Source organism: Periophthalmus magnuspinnatus, chromosome 5 (assembly GCF_009829125.3).
Source record: "Periophthalmus magnuspinnatus isolate fPerMag1 chromosome 5, fPerMag1.2.pri, whole genome shotgun sequence".
Taxonomy (NCBI): Eukaryota; Metazoa; Chordata; class Actinopteri; order Gobiiformes; family Gobiidae; genus Periophthalmus; species Periophthalmus magnuspinnatus.
In genome coordinates, this window is record NC_047130.1 from 2,837,276 (window position 1) to 2,859,665 (window position 22,390).

Below are 22,390 nucleotides of genomic sequence, written 5' to 3' on the forward strand. Positions count from 1 at the left end.
GGAAACAATACCTAATGGTTATTGTTGCCATTACCTGCACCCAAACTCAATGTCAGCTCACAGTCATGGAAAAATTAGAGCACCAAAACAATGCTGTGAGTCTGACGTACAAAATATTAATATTTTATTTCAACGTATGTGGCAGAGAAACTTTTGTTTTGACCTTCTGCAGATGCTGACCCTCCTTTTGACAGAGAAAATTCCAGGTGATCAGTTTTCTCTATGTTAACCAAACAAAACACAGTACAAAGTGGTGCATACTGTGTGAGTAGCAGAAAGACTGGAGCAGAGAGGCTGGAGGAGAGTGTGTGGACAGCCATTCATCCTGAGTTAGGGGAACACATCCAACTCTCCGACATTCTTCTGGGCTCAAAGAAGCCCTGGGACACAAGTGGCCCAAACTGGCACAAAGCGCCTGACGTTGCCAGGGACAGCAGCTCTACCCAGGCCGCTGAGGCCCTTGCCGTGTAGGCTTTCCTTCTCACCTCACTCTCTGGTTCAGAAGAAGAGCCCGGGAATATGAGTGTTCTGAAAAAAGCTTGATCTTTCCGTCCATAAATGGTTGATTTTGAACCAATTTTAGCAGCCATCTTACCATTGTAATGAAACAGTACCTGGGCAATATCATGGGTGCTAACACTCAAAGAAATCCTCTTAGCCTCAAATCTTCTTAAGGACAACCCGTGAGTTTCCATTCTCTCTGACAACATTCCAGCAGTCAGACCTATACCATTAACACTTACGCTAATTTCTTTTGCTGAATGCCAATAAAACATTTCATACAGGTTATTTGGATTGAGCAACAAAACATTTTCCATTGGAAATCATTTGACGGATATGGCATTATGTTCTCAGAGTCTCATTCATGTAAATGTCATCACATACAGCTCCAGTTCAAAAGGATCTGTAAGCTGCTGTGCTTAGCCACAAGCATAAACCTCTTTGAGTGAAGGTATGGAATACATAAAGATCCTTGATGATTGTATAGAAGACATATCTGTCTATCACATGCTATTTGCCCTCAACAAATACGCTTAAAAAGTTAATACAGGCTCAAAACATTAATATTGACCCTAACTGGCCTTGACTTCACTAATGGTTTTAAAAATGAAGATCATATTTTATCAGAATGGTTCATATCCCCTCACTCACAGCTGGAGGACTTCTAACTGTGGGTTCATATCCGCTCACCCACAGTTGGAACCCCTCAAACATATTCCATAAAAATGAACCTATCCTTGAACCCAGGTCACTGACCTAGTATACAGTCACACTGTTTAAAGACAGGGAATATACACCTACATAATCTAGGAGTAATGGGACGAAAAAGTGCAACGGAAATAATAATTTTTAAAACGTTAACCTCCAGACCACACCGGCAGTTAACTAAAGGTTTTAATACAACTTCGTTACATCACAGTTTGGGACTAAAGTTAAAAACAAACTTTACTGGGACAGTTGTAGGGCTAGTTTTGGTTTTAGACATTAGTTCCTCCTTATAAATGTTTAAATAATACATTATGGCAAGTATAGGCATGGAAGGATGCCTGGAACATGTTCTTTATTGACTTTTGCATGGTTACATGTGATGGGCTGATGGAGAGTGTGTAATGGAAGATCCTGGTGTCTTGATGCTGTTGATGGGATTTTTCTTGTCCTCTAAACACTGCTGATGCTGATGACTGATTCAAGGTCCTTCCTCTCTGTGAGATTTTCAAACTCCACTGAATGTCCACACTGCAGCTGATGCTGTGTAGCAACAGGTTTGCATCTCCTCTGGGTCATTATTAGCACTGTAACACTGGGGGCTATAGTGAACATAGATGTGAACAGATGCATGCTAGGAAACACTGTCAGGAGAGATGGAAGCAGCACTGCAAGAGTCAAAACTGTACATTTGACTTAAAGTGAAATCTATCATGCTTAGAATGTTGTGCCGCTCCATCTTCAATGTTTGCACTTGTATTGTCATATAAAAACGAGAACTTAATAAAGTAAGAATTGATTTAAAAAAAGGAAGAGCCCAAAAATAAAGATGATTCCACATTAAGCAGGCTAAGAGGAACAGGTCTTCTTTGTTTGAAATAAACATAGAATATAGGGTAATAGGGTGAAATCTGGCGTGACCAAAAAGGCGAGAGTGTGTCCTGTATAACAGTAAATGAAAATAAGAATAAAACGGAGACTTGGAGCAAAAACATATTTTGGTAAATGTGTGACCATGTTTCCTCTTCAAGCTCGTTACTCAGTCAGCCTGTAAGTTCATCTATTGAGAAATCCAGGGCTATTGTTAAATTAAAACTCTGATCTGGGTCGTGATAGTAAATTAGCAGCTTGTGGAGACTGGCACCGCGCGCACTTAAGTTTCCACACATGGGGCAGAGAGGGAGACGAGAGGCTGAGCTGTGTGGGGGTGAGGGGAGGGCTGTACGTCAGTGGAGAGTGGAGGGAGGGCCCGCCTTGTGGATTCGTGGCCCCCTGCACCGGACGGCGGAACTGTAGATGCGCAGGAAGAAGCCTTGCGGAGGGGGCCACTTGACTGTGCAAGGTAACGGCTTTGGGACGCATCAAGAGGGAGGGAGGGTTAACCATTAACCGCGGATAACTATTAAGGCAGCTGTGCAGAGCCGGTCCTTGGAGCGTGTGTGCGCACCGGCTTCCACATCTCATCCTGAAGGCTACGCGATACCAAGAAGCGTGGTTACAGCTGCGGAGCCTTGTGTTATACTGTTCAGCACGCCAGGTAACTAACTACTCATTTAATTTAGTCCGACACTTGTTCAGGTCAGGCATCCAAATGCAATTTGATATTTGATTCACTGCTGCGCATCAACTTCAAGGCAAGTGCGTAACAGAGATAAATGCCTTACAATATAAGAGGCGTTCACTCAGCCTTCATTCTCATGTGTTCCCCACTCGTGGGCCTATGGCAGTGACACGGACTCAAGCCGGGTGCTGGGACACGGAGCCCTCTGGCCTCGCTTAAATGAGCAGTAGAATAGAAAGGAGGGCTTGCCTATTCAGCGCTGACCAGGGGAGCACTAATTTACGCCTTTGCTATGTTGAGTTCGGCCGGTATTGGTCTTGACTACTAAGCAGAGGATTGTTTCAGAAACTAAAAGCCGAGGCTGCGTGCGGATGTCGCAACATGCGGGTAGTGCATGCTGCGTCAAGACGCACAGTTTAGTCGGAAGCACTTTAGGCTTGATTTCAATATAGGACTATCCACATTTTACCTATCGGTCAGCTTGGGGCATTTTCAAGTGGGCTGTGCGTAGCAATCAATCCTAATGCATCGGAATGTTTAAATTTTTGTGTTGGTTTGTTGTGTGTTTTGTCCGTGCGTTTGAGAGTGCAGCAGAAGGAAAACGTTTGACTTTAATGTGCATCGACAACATTTACATCTCCACCACTGAGAGAGATAATTTAAAACGGTTACTGTTTCGTTATGCCTTCTAGTTATAATTAGGCTCAGTTAAATATATAGTTAGTTACAAGAAGCAGACCAACAGTTTTATTTTGAAATGACTATTGCTTTTGTGGAGTAGTGAATTGAAACCGTTGTCACTTTCCTAGAAGATGCAGCGGCATGTTTTAGAGTAGAGTAGAAATTGTTTTACTATTATTAGGTACCAGGAAGCATATCTGGGATGTTTGACCTTACATTGACGTCACTCACTGTTACCAGTGTGTAATTTACGTAAGAAAAACTAGTCTTCCTGACAGAATAACGTCTTTTAGTTTATTTGTAACACAGACTACTTATGTATAGGCCTAAACCTTATTCTAGGCTATTGTTTGTTTCACATCTTTCACTTAGGGTTGAAGTGATGAACTGCTAGGACCCTTATTACTAATGGTCAAAAATGTAATTGTCATCCATAATGGGCCATGTGACTAAAGCCCACAAATAACTCCTTCATTGTAGTAGTTAAATAAACATCATTTTTGTTTGTTCTAATTTAACAGACTTGTGTCAAACCAGACTAAATCCAGATCTTTTTTTCCAGGTAACTGCTCTATGTGGTTTGGGGCTAATTTTCCATAACTCGGTAATTCAATCCTCCTCCTGCAGTCCTTTAAATATCTCCTGAGAGGACCTCCCAGCAGCCACGTGTTGTAAGGTGAGACCCTCCCAGTCGCCCATGCTCACTGGGCTGTGAGCAGGACCAGTGTGCACTGCTGTCTGACCAGTTCACACCTGACTCAGTCTGGGGTGGACTCTCAGTGACTGGAGGAGATTTCTGCTTTCAAGCCTATAGTTTCAATCAGTCTTCATGCCTTTTTGTATTTGTGGCTAGCCTGACCTGTGGATTTTGCAGTGAATGGAGAACTTACTGGTTCTACTGCCGAAGCACCGTCAGGAACACGGCAGATGCTCTACTGCATGTGCCTTATTGCAGGTTTTTTTTTCTACAGAGCACTTTTCTCTGTCAAGAGTAACCACCTCTACCATTTAGCCTTTTAATGGGATAAACCAGTTTGTGTGGCCAGGTTCAAAACCAGAGCAAAGGGCCAGAACCATCCTTGAACTGTCAAAGGGCTGACAAGGCGAGCATACCATTTTGATTAAGTCAATAGTTTTCCAAAGGCTTCCGCATGGTACTTTGGTCGAAAGATCAGGACAAACTCCCCGACATGGACATGTCTTCTGGGGCCATTGACGTGAAGAAGGAGGGAGGCGCACTGACACCAGCCTACCTCAACTCCAACTGCTCAGTCCACCCGGTCATCCTCACCAAGGACCCAGACGAGCTAGCTCCAGAGACTGGGGGTGAGTTTGAACTCAAAGAAGTCACATCATTCCCTGAAAGAGTCAATGAGAATGAAGAGGATGAAGAGAGGTCAGACATTGTGGTGGCCATGGAGTGCCTGGCCAATGCAAAGGGCCAACGTGAGGAGGACGCTTTGTTAGAGAACGCCAGCCAGAGCAATGAGAGTGATGACACCAGTATGGACCAGAGCCCGGAGCCCCCAGCACCGCTCAAGGAGACATCCTTCTCCATTGGACTGCAGGTGGTCTTCCCTTTCCTGCTGGCTGGCTTCGGGACAGTGGCAGCTGGGATGGTCCTGGACATTGTACAGGTAAGTCATTTTGAATCTAAAATTGTTCATGAATAATGGTTATGGCAATGTATTAGGGGTATTTAAGGCAATATGAAGAGTTTTTATCTTTGGTGGCTACTAAAATGTTGTAATAGTTAATTCAATGTTTTCTTTATCTTTATCAGCACAGCTGGAAGGTAGCATTAAATGCCTGCACTCACATCCTCGGTTTGGGACATAGAGAGATATTTCATCACAATACTGTAAAGGTTAAAATATCTGTTTAGTGTCACTTGTATTTCTCAAATCACTATATTAGTTAGTTATATTAGCTCGTTCTCAGGGGAACTGGTTTGAGTGAGCTGTAGTATGTGCATGTGCATGTATGTTACAGTAATTATATGAGGTTGACACATATCGTATAACATCACACAATCTCTTGAGGGTCATGTAAATAAAGGGCAGTGTTTATACTGATATGACACATTTACATTAAAATTTTTCAATAATTAAATGAACTGTTGCACTAGTTTTAGTATGTATAGTGTGCCTTGGACAAACAAATTCCATAGAACAGGCTGTAACTGACTAAGCTGAGAGGTCATAAGTGACGAAGTGTGATGAAGATAGAGCTGTAGGTGTCAGGCTGCCCAGAGACAGTGCATTCTCACTGACACCAACATGGAGGAGCACAGCACCCAGCTCAGAGAGAGGAGAAGAGAGTGTTTTTGCACCCCTTATAAGGCATCTCATAGCTTCAAACAAACAAACAATAATGTGGTACTGCAGTCTGTGTCACCGTGTGGTTAGGTATTCTCACTAATCCAGGAATGCAGAGGTTTGAGGTCAAAAGTGTTCACAGTGCCTCCACTTGGACACCACGCTGCTCCAGTCTCTCCACTTTCCAAAACATTAGGAAATTTTGTTAAAACGCAAAAGGAGAAGGTGTAGTGCCCACCCTTACGCCAAAGCCCACTATGATCAGCCTTTTGTTAAATGATAATCATGCTAAAACAGTTTGGCCCTAATGACCCTGAAATGCTGACTAAGCTAATCTTCCCAACCTTGCGGTAAAGTAATTGTCTATTACTATATTTCACTCTCTCACCGCCTTAGGTTGGTGATAGTTACACAGTTTGAGTACCTTTAAGGTGTTTTTCTGATCATTCAGCTTTGTGTCTTGAAAGGCATTTGGCATTTCTCTCTAATATATATATATTTTTTTGCACAAAATGTGACCCCTTTAACATTGGTCACTTGACAACACGCTGAGGGAGGGCTTGGCCTCATTCCCACTAGAGGCTGGCCCAGATTGGATTCAAACTGGTATAGAGAACTGAGGTTTCAGCATAGTTCTGCTCAGTGACTTGGCAGAAGACTGACTCAAAAGTATATATCCCCACCAAAAGCAGTAACACTCATGACAGTGGGACTCAGAGGTTACTTCAGCAAAAGTTTTCACATAGTTTCTAAATATCATGTCTCAACCTACGTGGTGCTGTGTCTAGACATAAAACAACAAAATAAATTGGAGTCTCACCCTCAAAAACAAACCGTTTAAAATAAAGGGACCAGTAAACAGGAAATCATAGTAGACACAAAGCTGTGGCACAGGCCAAGCGTCTGCTGCCCACTAGACACTGTTTACGTCTGACCACATCCACTTGGTGGCTTGTGCATCAGAGCCACTGTAAAACCAGAGTGTGGGCTGTGTGTCTCAAAGTGATGCATTATGTCTACTGCATGATGTCTAACTTGAGTTTCTGACTGATCTCAAGTTAAGAAAAGACACTAGACTTTCACTAACTGGTACAGGTTTCGAAATTATCCCAAGTGTCAACCTACAACATGCTGCTTATCGTGCTGAAGATGTGAATGACATGGGTGCACTGGAGAGGTTTGAAAATGTATTCAGGATATTGGTTACTTAACTCCTCATAGAGATTAACCCAGATCCACCTGCTTGTTTTGCAAACTCAAACTGCAGATGAAACCACCCCCGTCTTGTGACGTCCGTACCATCTGTGATGCTACCACAGTCATACTGTCTTTACATAACATCAGTTTCAGCTTCCCACTCTGTATGGCAAGTATAGTCACCACATATAAAAAAAGGACATGTTACTCAACTGGGCAACCTGACCCTTGTGGGGCGTACATACCAGAGCTCCTATAGGTCTGTACACAGAGGACCTGGGGTTGACCAGTTAAGTTCCTAGAACGGAGGAGGTGGCCATGGGAAGGGAGGGCTGAATTGGCCTTCAGCCAGCGGTCCATGGAGACAACAACATATATCACCACAGGGAGCAAAGAGAGATGGTGCCGAGACAGCAGCAGAGAGGCACAGAGGAAGGCTGAAAACATGCAACATTGAAAGACAGGAGAGCTGTTCACAAGAGCCTGCTTGGCTTAACATTTGAATGAGCTGTGTGTAGTATATTGATGTGTCAGGATAGGAGTGTAACCCCCAGTGCAGCCTGTAGGACTATACTTCTAGTAGAAATGTGGAGAAAGTGGAGACAGAGGGAGGCATCAAAGAATGTGGGCCAGACGTCAGGTCCTCTTTTCCTACACACTTGTGTCCTTCTCTGTCCTGATGTGTCAGCATGGCTAAGTATTGATTTAGCTCAGGATATACCAGAGAGTAAGTGCTGTGGGCCTATGAGACCTGGTCCAAAGACAGGCAGTTTTACTGGGCAAAAATCAATGACCTGCATCTCTGTAAGCGCATAGTTTTTGGCAGCAGCACAGCATACCACAAACCTGCAATCAGCACATGCACTCTAAAGGAGGCTCAGCTGCAGAATATCTAGGATGATTATATCTTCTAATGTTTTACCTCCAGTGTTTATTTCCCAGACCTTCCTGACTTTGTTGCGGAACTTTAAATGTATTATTGTAGGTTTTACCACATTGCAAGTATAATGTTGCTTGTGCAGTGGAAATGCTCCATGATTCATGGTGCACAGGTCCACACAGATTGGGTCCAGTTTCCTATAGGATCAATAATGTAGGTCACATAAATGCCCTGCTCCACTCCCAGAGACCCCTGTGAAGACACTCTGCTTCTGTTAAATGTCTTTTGTTTTTGTCTGTTTGTGCAGCACTGGACTGTGTTCACAGAAGTATCGGAGGTCTTCATCCTGGTCCCGGCGCTGCTTGGTCTAAAGGGAAACCTGGAGATGACTCTGGCATCTCGACTCTCCACAGCGGTGAGGCACACACTTATCACCTGCTTTAGTCAACATTACTCAATCTATTACCCTGAGAGTGACCCTCATTAGGCTGCAGGGCTCAGAGGTTGTTTTGCCAAAGGTAAACTAGCTTTTGAACACACCTGATAGCAATGTCCCCCTCCCTTTGCATTGACCTTTGTCTTTACCTGGACACCCGAAGGTTCAAAAAGTACTTATCTTCTTTGTTATTCCCAAGATCTACACATTTCTGTACTAAACTGCATTGACAATGCCACCAAACCAGTTGTTATCTTCACATCAACAGCATCCCAAACCTGTTTGAATGACTGATGGATTTAAAGCTTTACTTGTAAAAACATGTTTTTAATGAAACAAATTCTTTTTTCCAGCAAAGCTCCATGACATTTTGTCATGGAGCTTTTACCTGACCACTTGGGGTAGCCCATGGTTGTTTAGTCAAACACTCAGCTATATAAGCACTGTTAAGTTCAGTTTCACGTTACTAAAGTTAAAGAGGTAGCACACAATTAGTCAGGTGTTCATTTAAAGCACAGCAATACTCACATTCTTTCCACTGGCCTGTGGAAAACAACTGACAAAGCTGATTAGCATTGCTAACTGTGGCCCACAGCATGAATCTACGATTATCACATTTGCACGGAAACTCTTCACTTTTATCAAATTGGCGCGCTTGTAGTCTGTGAAGTCTATGAAATCTGAACATGGTGCTTTTAAGAAAAGCTATACTCTACATTAAACTCCATGTATTTGCATCAGATATGTTTCTAAACACACCATATTTTATTGTTAGTGTCAAAGTAGGTCACTGGCAGATCTGGTACTAAAGTTCTCCACTTCAACACAACCAAGTTTCTTTCCCCATCACTGCTAATTATCAGCAGATTAAGAACACTACAAGTTTCCTAATGTGCTTATTACTGGGGAAAAATCTTATACAGTCACTCGGGTTGACTAAGGGAGGTTTGACTTCACCTGCTCTCATTCTTTTGGACTTTTTCCAGATTTTCTGTTTTTTCCATTTATTGCAAATTTAATATTTGAAGTCTTCTAAACACATAGTAGCTGTCTACCAAACAACATTTCCAAGGAAGCAACCCAGGGCATATCAAATATATGTAATGTGACAATTGTTGATCACATCTTTATAATGAACATTTATACATTTTTGTTATCTTTTCTTATTTCCTTGAGTTTACCAAGGAAGTTTACCAGCTCATAGTGGTACAGCCAGATTGGAAGACAGAGATCGATGACAGCTAGTGAACTGAACCAACAACCCTCTATCTATTCATGAGCCTCCTGTTGTAGGTGACATTTTTAGGACTTTTCACCATTCAAAAGATTTCATGCTTTGCTTATTAATGCCATCAGTCTTAATCTTTCAAAATGTTTGAAACCCATATTATATTAATAAATAGTACTTTTAAAATAGTATTAAGCAGCTGGTTCTTTTTTTGAACACAGAGCCAGTATGTGACAGATCCCCGGATGCTGGAGTTCCTAATGCATATGTAAATAATGACACAGAGAAGGCAGTTTCTCTGTTAGTGTGATTGTGGACAGGCTGGTGGATCAGTGCTCTGGGCAAACAGGGAGCCACTGTAGCCACAGCCACTTGAGCAGAAGACGAGAGCGTGCGCGAGTGTGCCAGAGGACAGATGAGATAAGTGCTGCTGGCAGCATCAAAGCAGCTTTGTCCTGAGAACTGTCATGTTTTTGTTCTGCTGGCTCAAAAGACAACAAACAACAAGCCGTCCACTGACACCCGCGCACATGGACGTGTGCACGCTGCAGTGTCTGACCCATGTGTGCTCTTCTGCCCCAGGCTAATATCGGACAGATGGATACCACTAAGGACATGTGGAAGATGATCATGGGAAACCTGGCCCTGATTCAGGTAAAGACTTCTACAGTCAGCTGTTTATGTCCTCCGCACAAACCTGCTTATAGTCCCCAATGAAGTTAGTGCAGGAATCACATAATGACATGACTTACTCAGTTACAGGAGCAGATGAATCATGGCTCAAATTACACATAGAACGGCAGCAAATAGACTCTCCCCACCACATTTATAATTCAAACTATCAGGTCATTGGCTCAAATCTGGGGCTAATATCTATCAAAAAGAATACAATAGATCAATGTAATCACTTTATATACCATATACCTGTTTGTTTCCAATCAGTTAGGCTTTTTCATAACACTTCATGAGTATAGTAAATACTACGACTAAACACTGAAACTCTCTCTGTGCTTCCCAAATCAGGGTCTTTTCTTTGATGCAGTAACTCATAATAAATATGGCTGTGCCTTATGTGGCCCTGTGATGCTCTTTGGTTGTGTACTTACATAATATCAGCCTTAGTTCCACTTTTAACCGTGCTAGCAGACTATTTAGGGTCAGCACGCACTCTCACGGGGCACGTTGCTGCTCTTATTACTCTCTGATATTCAAGTCTGCATGTGTAGGGCCTAAAATAGTCAGATGGGTGCTCCATAATGTAATTGCATGGTCACTTGACTGAGCCCGTGATTCTGTTCAGGTTCAGGCCACAGTGGTGGGCTTCCTGGCGTCCATCGCTGCAGTGATCTTTGGCTGGATCCCAGAGGGGCACTTCAGACTGGGCCATGCTGTGCTGCTGTGTGCCTCCAGTGTAGCCACAGCTTTCATCGCCTCTCTGCTGCTAGGTAAGTGTACTACTCCAGTCACGACAGTACAACATCAGTGATAGCACACATTCTCTCCAGCACTCTTCACAAATGTGACCTGTCTTCCTTCTCTTCTAGGGCTTATTATGATTGGAGTCATCATTGCATCCAGGAAAGTTGGCATTAACCCAGATAATGTGGCTACTCCCATCGCTGCCAGCTTGGGAGATTTGATCACACTGTCCCTCCTCGCTGGGATCTCCACTGGACTATACAAAGAACTAGGTAAAGACATAAACGTGTCAGGAATCATTATTCACTTTAATAAATTTTGAAAAATAATGTGGAATATTTCAAAAACACCTAAATATGAATGCCCTCATGCGCACTATGTATCAGTCACCAGAGTTGACTTGAGTTTGTATATACTTACTTTGTGTGTACTGAGCAGCTATTTCCATCCCACCATATCTTGTCGATTTGTGGTAGCAAAATCAGCATCCCTATGTCCATAAAACATTGGCACTTTTCTGAAGCCACAAACACACTTGTGTATATGTGACTCTAAAAGATTGTGAACTGTGCTCATGCAACTGCAAGGTACTATACTGAGCTGATTTGGCTTATTTTGGGTCAGACACACAAAAACACAGCTGGTGTCTGGTGCTCTCACACATTCCCGCAGTGCTCTGTCTGCTTCTATGAGATATGAGGCACACTCATAGCCAGTGAGGCAGTCACACTGCCTCCAACAGGATATCTTTCGAACTTAACTAATTACTATATTTACATGTTTAAATTAATAAACTCTCATGTGGCTTATTCTATATAGCATAGTAACAAACATCATAACAAAACAGTTGTTCATGTTGTGCACAGAGTACAATGACTATGCCAATCCTCTGGTGTGTGCGGCGTTTGTGGCCATGTGTCCGCTGTGGGTTTTCATAGCGAGGAAAATCCCCTCCACCAGAGAAGTGCTCTACTCCGGCTGGGAGCCAGTCATCATCGCCATGGCCATTAGCAGGTGCAGTACTGCAGGGTGTACGGGCTTAAAATGTTAGAGGCATCATTATTCATTTATAGTTTTCATTCCCAGTGTTGGGGGTCTGATACTTGATAAAACTGTTACCAATCCAAACTTTGCTGGCATGGCAGTCTTCACACCAGTCATCAATGGTAAGTGGCTTTTGACCTCAATATAAAAATTCAAATGTTGTTTATAGCACATATGAAAAAGATACTGTATTCATGGGTTTCAAGCTATGGCAACCACCTTTTGTGGTCACAGCTATTAAGCAATTCAAATCAAAATATCATATATTGAGGAAAGGTCCTCACTGGGTCTTCACAAAGTCCTTCAAATCAGGAAGGTTTGTCTGATGTCAGGCATAGGGATTTTTTCCTGATTTGAAGACTTTGGTAACAGTCCTCTATTGTTATAGCAACAGTGAAGTTCCAATCAAAATATTCTAATATTATTGCTATATTTTTAATGGAGAAAGGTCCTCACAAAATTCTTTAAATTAAGAGGAAGTAGGATGAAATCCTAATGCCTGAAACCCATTAGTATATTTTACAGTGCAATCTAGCTTAATAACGTAAATGATCATTTGTATTGTGGGTTTGATGTGTCCCAGGTGTTGGAGGTAACCTTGTAGCAGTCCAGGCTAGTCGGATCTCCACGTACCTCCATATGAATGCTTTACCCATGGGGGACCCAAACCCTGCCCCCAGGAAGTGCCCTACACCATGCACTACTTTCTTTGGCTCCAGTGAGTGAGGAATAGCAGTATTGTTGTTATTTTTATTTTTATTTTTTGCTTTACACATGTTTTTCTGCAGCTGTGAACTCCCGCTCAGCTCGAGTGCTCTTCCTACTAGTTGCTCCAGGACACCTGGTCTTCCTCTACACCATTAATTCACTGAGGGGTGGGCACACCACTCTCACACCTATCTTCATTTCCTTCTATCTGGCTGCTGCCTTGCTGCAGGTACGTGCATGCCTCCAGGACCATAGCCTCTGTCTATGCTATCAGTCTGACAGTTTGTGTTACAGGTCATCATCCTGCTCTACCTGGCTGAGTGGATGGTCCACTGGATGTGGGGGCGTGGAATGGACCCTGATAACTTCTCCATTCCGTACCTCACAGCTCTGGGGGACCTGCTCGGCACAGGTTTCTTGGCCCTTTGCTTCCACATGCGTTTCTTCTTAGGAGATAAGGACAGCAATGTGGGCAACTGAAAGCACGGATACGCACAAATAATACAACTAAAGCTGGGCTTGCATGAGAAGCAACAGTGCCGATGTTTTGATTGGACCTCCTCAGAAAAGGGCTATTCTTCAGCAGGTCTTTGTTGGAAGTGTACTTGTGTGATGTTTCCTTTGAGGATCTCAAAGATATCAGGGCATTTGACTGTACCCTTCACAGCAGAAGGCTCTCTGGGTCCAGCCCACAGACTACTTATATTTGTTTGTGGCCTTTTAATTGTACAAAAGTATGGTGTTGATTTTGTTTTGGGCAAGTCTTCATTATTTTTCAATGGGGACAGTAGCCTAACTCTTTGAATAATAACATATAGACAGGGAACGCTTAATCACCAAGTGCTATATTTCTCAGTAGAAGCCTAAGATGCAGGAGCTGACAGCAGAATGCTCACAGCTCTCTGGTTGAGTTGATTACAGCTATGTACCATGGGATAAGGCGCACACCAGAGCCTGAATAATTTCCTAATGGGATTTGGAAAACAAATAAGAGTGATTTTTGTGTTATAATCATTGGCAGAAAATGTTGCGGTATCTTAATATGAAGGCTAGAAAAAAATCTTGAACCAGATTCTGCCATGATTGTTACTGTAATACCAAATTGTCATTTTGTTTCATAACTTGATTACAAAATACCCCAAACAATAGTATACTTTTTTTGTTTAAAGTGTAAATAAACAAGCAGACATGTGGATAGAAGCATGTGTAACATGGAGGCACTGGTTGGGAACATGGTGTACTCTGTAGGCACATGTTCTTTACTGTGTGTGAATGCTGAGAGTGCACAGTACTCTACACTGTCACGAGCTGTCCCACCTGAGGACAGCTGTTGTCCCTGGTAACCACCAGAGCATGTGTTCACAAGCACAGCCTATGGATCTGCATTCAAACTTCAATCCTCTGACAAACTTCTGTCAGAGCCAACATAATCTCTATGCAATTTTCTGGTGTGCCTGAGATGGAAGGTTTATTTTCCAGATTGGTCAATATGGCTTCACAAAGTGTTTAGTCTGGGTAATTAAAGCTTTCTGCCACCAGACTGTGTGAGTGTGATACAAAAACATACAGCGACAGTGAGCGAATGTTACAGCCATTGAACAGACTGTACCAAGTACAGGTGTTGGCCCAAAGGCAAAGTCTTAGCAGAACTCTGCATGTGATGCATGGTTATAAATACTTCACTGTGCTGTTTTAAGGGGCCAGCCAAATGCATGTGCAGGGCACATAGTGTGAATGTGCAAAACTTGAAAATGTTCCTGAAATCACAAAATGTAAACAAAAAATTAAGTCATGATTTTCTATTCCGTTCCTTTATTCTTTCCTTTTTGTCTAATCTTTCTAATTGTGTTAAAAGATTTTGTGGAAAAACACTGTTCAGACTCAGACATATATAAGATACAGAATGTACTGTACTATTTCATTTGGACACTAGAGGACGCTGCTGTGACACCAGTCCTCTCCTGTGGGCTCAACTGTTTCAGTCCTCAAAGACAATATAAATACAAGTGTTATATACAAATCTCTATATGGACTCTGTTTGAACTGGGCTCATGTGCACTTCACTCAGTATCTGTTCACTAACTGACCCGGTGCCAGCAGTACGCCTCTACATACATAGTTGTTAATACTTCAATAAGAGGCAAGTCATGCATCGTCTATTTATTTTTGAAAAGCACACAAAGCAATTTGTAAATACTATATATTTATTCTATATATGATGTTGTTTATTTTGACTTTTCCTTTGTCACAGTTTGATTTCTGTTCACATATCTTTTATAGCTATAATGTTTGATAAAGTCAGTGACGCTTTGGAGGTTGCTGTAATAGATTCGCAGAAAGGCTAATGACTAGCACAGTGCCTAATCTTGACACATGCACACTGTTCAAAACTATGGCCTTAACCTGCCAAAGTGGAGCATGAGCTCGGAGCAGGGCTCACCACAGCGTAGCATAGCACTGATTACTAATAGGTGTACAGTGGTTTGATTCTCATGTTATATTGAATGTTGTAATGACAAGATCAAACAGCAGTAAGAAAAGAGTTTGATTCAAAATGACTTGGACCAGAAACCATGAGGCTGTAGTCTTGGTGAAGTTTTACAAAGTAATTTTCTTTACCAGTGCACCACTTCTGCCTTGTTGACCCCAGAGCTCGAGCCCCCTGCCCCTAAGCTGAAAGTTGAGACTTGCTGCTGCTCATACTGATGTCAAATGACCATGTGCCCTCTTGTTGTAACTACAAAGGATCTTTCTGCAGGACTTTGTAAACTGCTGGAAATAAAGCTTTTTATTATTTCATTATATGTGTTTTGTTCTTTTGATTGAAATTTACAAGATTCTGCCCTTTTTTCCTGCTGTCATGTTCACATCAAATTGTGCAGTTTGCATGTCCTTTAAGTGACTGTTAAGTTCAAGAAAAAGATATCAATCACAGCCACAGCCTTTGTCTGTAATGACAGTATGGATGTGAACCGATATTTGTCCTTATATGTTATATGTGTTGTGATTAACTGCTCCCTATTGCTAGTACACTCATGACTCGAGCAAGAATGACCAGAAGAAGATGAATAAATGCAATAGAATGAAACTTGTAAACTGTACAAACTTTAATGATAAATATACAATCATTATATCTGGAAGAATATAAGTATAAACAGTGATATAAAAATGACTCTCATGGCAGCTAACATGAAGTGCCAAAATTCAGTTCAGGAAGATGAGATCAGATGGCAAAAAATTTACAAATCTTTGCTGGAAAATTCTTCAAATTCTATTCCAAAGACTCTTTATAATAATTGACTTGTGTAAACTATTGGTAACATATGAATAAGCATCACATGTTTACAAGCATTTGTAAAACATTATTACCATTCATTATGACTTATAAGTTCTTTATAACTGATAAGGAACCCTAAAAAGCTGCATGGCACAGTGCTACAGTGCAATACTAAATCTATGCCATCTATCGACAACCGCCCAAATCTTTTTACTAACTTTCACTAGAATCAGCAAAGTTTTATCGCCATTGTCAGTGAATAAATTTCACAAACTAGGGACTTGCTTCTGCGTTTTGGTGCAGCATTATAAGCTTGTGCCAAATCTTAACCAGACACAGGCCCTACTACAACAACATTTACATGGGCAAAGTTAATCTTAATCTTATAGCTCTTAAATGAGCTATTATAAATGTACATGTACATTTTGCCAGTTAAAAACCTGGATTAAAGGGGGCAGACTGTCTAAAAATGACTATTAACCATGTTATAATGGTTGTCTCTCACTATAAGCTTAGTCAAAGTTTTATTTCAATTAAATGATGCATGTCTGGAAAATTTTGTTTTCACCTACCCCCAATCTCCACCCACTGCTTGATTTTTCCCAAAAAACCTGATTCCAGGCCATACATGCAAGGCTAAAAAATGTCAAAAAGACGATTTTCAACAATATCAGGTCTGCAGTGGACCTATTTCTATGATTAAGCCATCTGAGATCAATATTGTAGTTCACAGTGAACAAACTGTAAAATAAAGATTTACATATGATAGAGTTTAATACTAAATGCCCCTAAAAACCTTTCCTACATGGTTCATAGGTATACGTTATTGTACAACAAGTCTAATGTATTTATAAACTGAATGTTAACTAGCACAATATTAATCCCTATTAATACCTTGTAAATAGTTTACAAAAAATCATTTATTATAAAGCAATACTGGGTATCGTTAAAAAATATATATATAAAAATAAAAAAATCTCTTGTTAAGTGCTGATGTCAACATGAGATGACCAGAGAGCTGGTGCTGTTGTTCTGGTGTGTGGCCGCTAGGGGGAGCAGTCTCTCTGGTCCTGGACCCTCTCCCCTCTCTGTCTGGACCTCAGTGGATGACAAGCGCACACACAGAGCGTCGGCTACCTGCAGCACCTGGGACGGGCCTGTCACAAAGAATAAATGATAGCACAATTCTCAGACCAAAACATAATGTCCCACGTAATGTAGTTACCATTTCCTGTCCTGCTGTAGGCCTCTAAAGTATCCATAAGAATTCTCCCCAAGGCTTGACTGGACACATTCTGTGGACAAACACAAAGAGACAGTGTCTAAAATTAAAATGTGTAGGACAGGTTAGACAACACATTTTCCAAAAAACGTAGTGCACGTGATTATATTTGGGATTTTGCCAAGATTGTATGTGCTTTCCTCATTTTGATAATTTTGGTGTTTTTTTGTCATTTCACTGGATATTTTGATGCCACAATTGCAATTGAATAATCTGGTGACAAACATTTATAACCACATCTGCTTATCTGATATAAAACTATGGCTAACTAAATATTATGTACTATTGAACCAAACTAAGCAATAATGAGAAAAACTTGCACTTTAAGGTTCAAGCGAATGCAACCACATATGATTTATATGATTCTGTTTTACCTTATTGCGTAATTGGAGCAGCAGTGTGAGTGCATCAGTGAGCTTCTCCTCCAGTAACGACATCCTCTGCCTCTGCAGCCTGTCCCCTGAGTGAGGAGCCTGCAAACAGCACGAGGGGATATTCATGAGGGGATAATCACACTTAGGTTGGTAACACATCTTAGCTTAGAGACAAAGTGCTATATTTAATTAGGTATGAGGGCTAGGTCATAGGAAAGCAAAAGACACATTTTACTTACTTTCATGTAATATATATTTTTTTAATTTGTGAAAGAAGAATTGCATTTAATATAAAAACAAAACAAAAATGTGAAAACAATAACCGTGTGTTCATATTTCTCCAGTAATGTAAACAACTTTGTGATAGCTTCTAACTAATAGTCATAGAAAATACGTATTTGTTTTGAAGTGTACCTTGTCTGATGCCTTGGTCTCCTTGTCGCCCTGGCTCAGACTGGCTCCTCTCCGTCGCCCCCTATCCTTGGAGAGGCTCGCCTCTCTGTCCAGACTCTGACATCTGAGACAAGTGTCAGATCATGTTAAGTTAAAAAAATAAAAAAAAACTCTCCTGAATATATGTTACACCCAGTAAGAGCTGACCCTTTCCCACAGCTGTGTGGTCGACTGCAATGCCTCTTCATGTCCACCAGGCAGCGCTCTCTCTCTTCTGCAGCAGCTCTGTCCTCCTCCTCCTCATCTGAGGCGGCTTTGCCCTCCACAGCCCTCTGTAGACACTCTGCATCTGGAGCACACAATACTAACACGGTCTATTTGTGCTGTGGCGTTTTTTTTGTTTTGTTTTTTTTGTTTTTAATATATTGATATGCGATATTGTATAATATTGTTAATTACCCATTTCTATATAAAAATAGCAACATTCAAGGGTTTCAGATTTCATATTGTGGCATTTTAACCACACCCTGTTTTCAGAGGGATTCCTTGAAGCTGTAGCCTGATGAAAACATGTTTGATCTGACTGAAGACTATTATTTCAAAGCTGTCGGTAAAGAGCTAAAATTAATAAGACATTATAGAACTATCCAGGCTGTTATTTGATGCTATTCTAAATTTGTAAGGCCACCAACCTGTCACCTTGGTGTTGTCAGCACCCACTGGGTGAGCCCAGTCCTGGGTGGAGGTGGTCAGACAGCTGCAGCGGGATCTGTGGTTAGAAAGAGACGTCACATATGGTTTCAGTGAACCTGCTGTATATTTGTACAGTGTGTTAATAGATCTACATGGAACTCATCTATCCTCAGACTTCACAAAACAGAGGGAGGAACAAAGCAGAGTCCACAGGCATACAAACAAAAGAACAAGTTACAAAAGTTAGCTGGAATGTTTTTTCTTCACTTGTAACGGTGTAACAACAGAATGTGTCTGTGTATGTTTTCAGAATATGCACTGGACATAGATCAGTTTATGCAGCCATTTTAACTGAACATCCCCAAAAAAGCAGCTCATTGATTCAAGGCACAATCCTGGAACATGAGCCCAGGACGAGACAGTTATACCCACACTACTGTGGGGGTATACTGTGTGTGACACGTGTGTGTTGTGTGATACGTGTGTGTTGTGTGATACGTGTGTGTTGTGTGATACGTGTGTGTTGTGTGATACGTGTGTGTTGTGTGATACGTGCGTGTTGTGTGACACCTCTGTTGTGTGATACGTGCGTGTTGTGTGATACATGTGTGTTGTGTGATACATGTGTGTTGTGTGATACGTGTGTGTTGTGTGATACATGTGTGTTGTGTGACACCTCTGTTGTGTGATACGTGTGTGTTGTGTGATACGTGTGTGTTGTGTGATACATGTGTTGTATGACACGTGTGTTGTGTGCTACATGTGTGTTGTGTGATACCTGTGTGTTGTGTGACACCTGTGTGTTGTGTGATACCTGTATGTTGTGTGATACCTGTGTTGTGTGACACATGTGTGTTGTGTGATACATGTGTGTTGTGTGACACCTGTGTGTTGTGTGATACCTGTATGTTGTGTGATACCTGTGTTGTGTGATACCTGTATGTTGTGTGATACCTGTGTGTTGTGTGATACATGTGTGTTGTGTGATACATGTGTGTTGTGTGATACCTGTGTGTTGTGTGATACCTGTATGTTGTGTGATACCTGTGTTGTGTGATACCTGTGTGTTGTGTGATACCTGTGTGTTGTGTGATACCTGTGTTGTGTGATACCTGTGTGTTGTGTGATACCTGTGTTGTGTGATACCTGTGTGTTGTGTGATACCTGTGTGTTGTGTGATACCTGTGTTGTGTGATACCTGTGTGTTGTGTGATACCTGTGCTGCTGCAGCTCTGTCTCCAGGTGCCTGACCCTGTCCTGCAGTTGTGGCACACTGTGAGCCTGCTCCTGGATCAGACGCACTCTCTCTAGTCCCAGAGTCAGAGCCTCGCGGGCCTCCTCTGCTCGCCGCCTGCTCCACGCACATTTTAACAAGGTAAGAACCACCACATAACCATACAGTCTGAAGAAAACAAATCAAGGACTTGATTTAGACACGAGGAGAGCATGTCTCACCTGATGTGAGCATTCTCCTTTCGCAGGGCTGACTCCAGGGCCTGCAGTTTGCGCACCTCCTCATACGACCAGCGCAGCTCCTCCTCAAGCCGCTCGTTGAACTTCATGGCCTCTTGCAGCTGGCCATCCCGGGATGATCGGATCAGCTTCAGCTCCCTGAGCAGTGGGTCTCTGGCTTCTCGCCTCCTGACTGCTGCCTCACAAGAGCCTCCCTTGATCCTGTGAGTTGGCACCAGTTTGCCCTGGCTGAAGGTGATGGAGGAGGTGGACATCCTGGGCTTGATGGTGGTGGGAGAAGCCAGACTGCGGGTGCGCTCTCTCCTCAGTGCCACCTCCAGAGCCAGACAGCGAGCGTCACTGCCCTGCAGCGCCGAGCGGAGGTCCTCCACCAGCTCTCTCAGAGCAGCTGTCTCATCTGTACACAGGACACTGATTAACAATCAAGAGCATACAACACACTGACAGCATACAGCAGCATGGGTTTAAAGAGTCAAATATTAAATCATAGAACAAATCCTGACAGTAATCTGTTAGTCTTCAAATGCACTGCAGGTCTTCAATACATATGCTTTGTTAAGACATATTCATTTGTTTTGTGTCAGTGATCTCAAATTGGCAATGTCATTTTCAATGACACATGCAGCACCATCAACTCCGTGCTTTTACATCAACATGGTAGGGCTGAAAGACCTTTGTGCTTATCTTTAGTGTCATTACACAATTATAAGGGATTAGATCTTTAATATTCAGAACCGCTGCGACAAGTTGTGCTATTTACCTGGACAGTGTAAAGTACCGTTCTTAGAAATAGGCCAGTACCTGCCTCCTCTGCGCTCGGGCCTCTCGGGGCTCTCGCACCTCCAAACTGGTCGCGGGTCAAGTCAAAACTCACACACTTTTTACGTCTTGGTCGTGGCCACCTCAGACGAATATCTCTCTCCACGAGCTCAGTGTTCTCAGTGACTGGCAAACGCCACGCGCACTGGCTATTGTCTTTGCGCGCACTGCGCACTCGAAAGTATCCACAGAGGCGCGCGTGAAAGTCTTTGAAGGAGAGCTGTGATGGCAGGTCCGCGCACACATCCATGTATTCTTCATCCTTCTCAGTTTGAGTCCCCTCACTTATCCCCAGCACTGCGCACAGAGCCGTGAAGTCTTCAGCGCTCACCGTATCGTCTCTGTGGGGATAAGCTAGATGGTGGAAGACCTCCTGGAGATACTGATCTATGCCTGTAGCGAGGACCACAATTTCATTGTCCACCCCTGGGTCAGGCCGGTGATAATGGGCCAGCGCGCTCCGCAACCACTCACTTTTACGCACTGCTCGTGGAGAAGGCTCGACACGCTCCATGCGTGCACCTAGAGTTGTAGCGTTGACTGACACTCAGATGTGGTAGGTAGGAAACACTTCACTCAAGCCCGTGGATTTGCCAGACCCAAGACCCACCCTCTATCCGAGCCTTGCGCGGGGAGGGGGTCAATGGGAACACCAACAAGATGTCGTCTTTCAATACAGATTAACTCCATACAGATGCTTCTTCCTAAATGTTTCTATACGATAGTATATGAAAAAACAAGTATATGCTATTTTATACACAAGCAGTTTCCAGAGTAATAAACAATAACATGAATAGCCTAATGTGCACTATGTAACTCAAATGCGTTGGATTCATCTTAAAACATTGTAAAAGCAGATTGATGAGATGCTAGAGGAATGGTTAAACTGAACATGACACGTTTAAAGCACATGATTCACGGCTCTCATCAACTGTCACCCACTTCCTGTAACCTGAGCCCCGCCCACAGGAACTGAACCTGCCCAAAAGGTGACTCCACACTCCTCATTCATGCCTCTGACAGGAGCAACAGTAGACGGCTCCAGTGAAACAGTCTGAGTAATAATAACACATGGGCAGAAAGAATAATAGGAGCCAATAGTTCAAAGCGAAATATATACATAAACTCAATCAAAACAGCTGAAAAGAAGATGACCTTATACTCTTAATTTTTGAGTATTTGTAAAAGTCAATGGGGGAAAAAAATTAAGGGAGATTTTACTTCCAAAAACAGTGGAGCGCCATTGTAGGCTCTAATTTCAAGAAGAAGAAGCAGAAGAAGTGGCAAGGTTCTATCATAAACATTAAGATGTGTGGTTGGATAATGCTGCCTCTCACTTAGAATTAGAAACTTGGGCAATCTTAAATGTTCCACACAGGAAATTACATGAGCACAGAAGTG

General features: G+C 42.4%; 2 protein-coding genes across 2 annotated transcripts; one reads left to right on the forward strand and one right to left on the reverse strand.

Moving 5' to 3' along the window:
- The first annotated feature begins 2,497 nt into the window (after positions 1-2,497).
- slc41a1 (solute carrier family 41 member 1) lies at positions 2,498-15,497 on the forward strand. Its single transcript, XM_033967134.2, has 11 exons — positions 2,498-2,743; positions 4,011-5,085; positions 8,151-8,258; positions 10,090-10,161; positions 10,808-10,952; positions 11,052-11,198; positions 11,793-11,940; positions 12,013-12,092; positions 12,554-12,688; positions 12,759-12,907; positions 12,973-15,497. Exons 2-11 carry the CDS (start codon positions 4,600-4,602, stop codon positions 13,156-13,158), a joined length of 1,656 nt encoding a protein of 551 aa, XP_033823025.1. The 5' UTR covers positions 2,498-2,743; positions 4,011-4,599; the 3' UTR covers positions 13,159-15,497.
- A 265-nt stretch (positions 15,498-15,762) lies between these two features.
- Positions 15,763-21,561, reverse strand: si:ch211-112f3.4 (EF-hand and coiled-coil domain-containing protein 1). Its single transcript, XM_033966673.2, has 9 exons — positions 20,972-21,561; positions 20,153-20,567; positions 19,914-20,048; positions 18,697-18,773; positions 18,212-18,353; positions 18,026-18,128; positions 17,612-17,710; positions 17,181-17,250; positions 15,763-17,112 (listed from the first exon to the last, which is right to left on the reverse strand). The coding sequence occupies exons 1-9, from the start codon at positions 21,501-21,503 to the stop codon at positions 16,952-16,954; spliced, it is 1,734 nt and encodes a 577-aa protein (XP_033822564.1). The 5' UTR covers positions 21,504-21,561; the 3' UTR covers positions 15,763-16,951.
- Between the last annotated feature and the right edge of the window lie 829 nt (positions 21,562-22,390).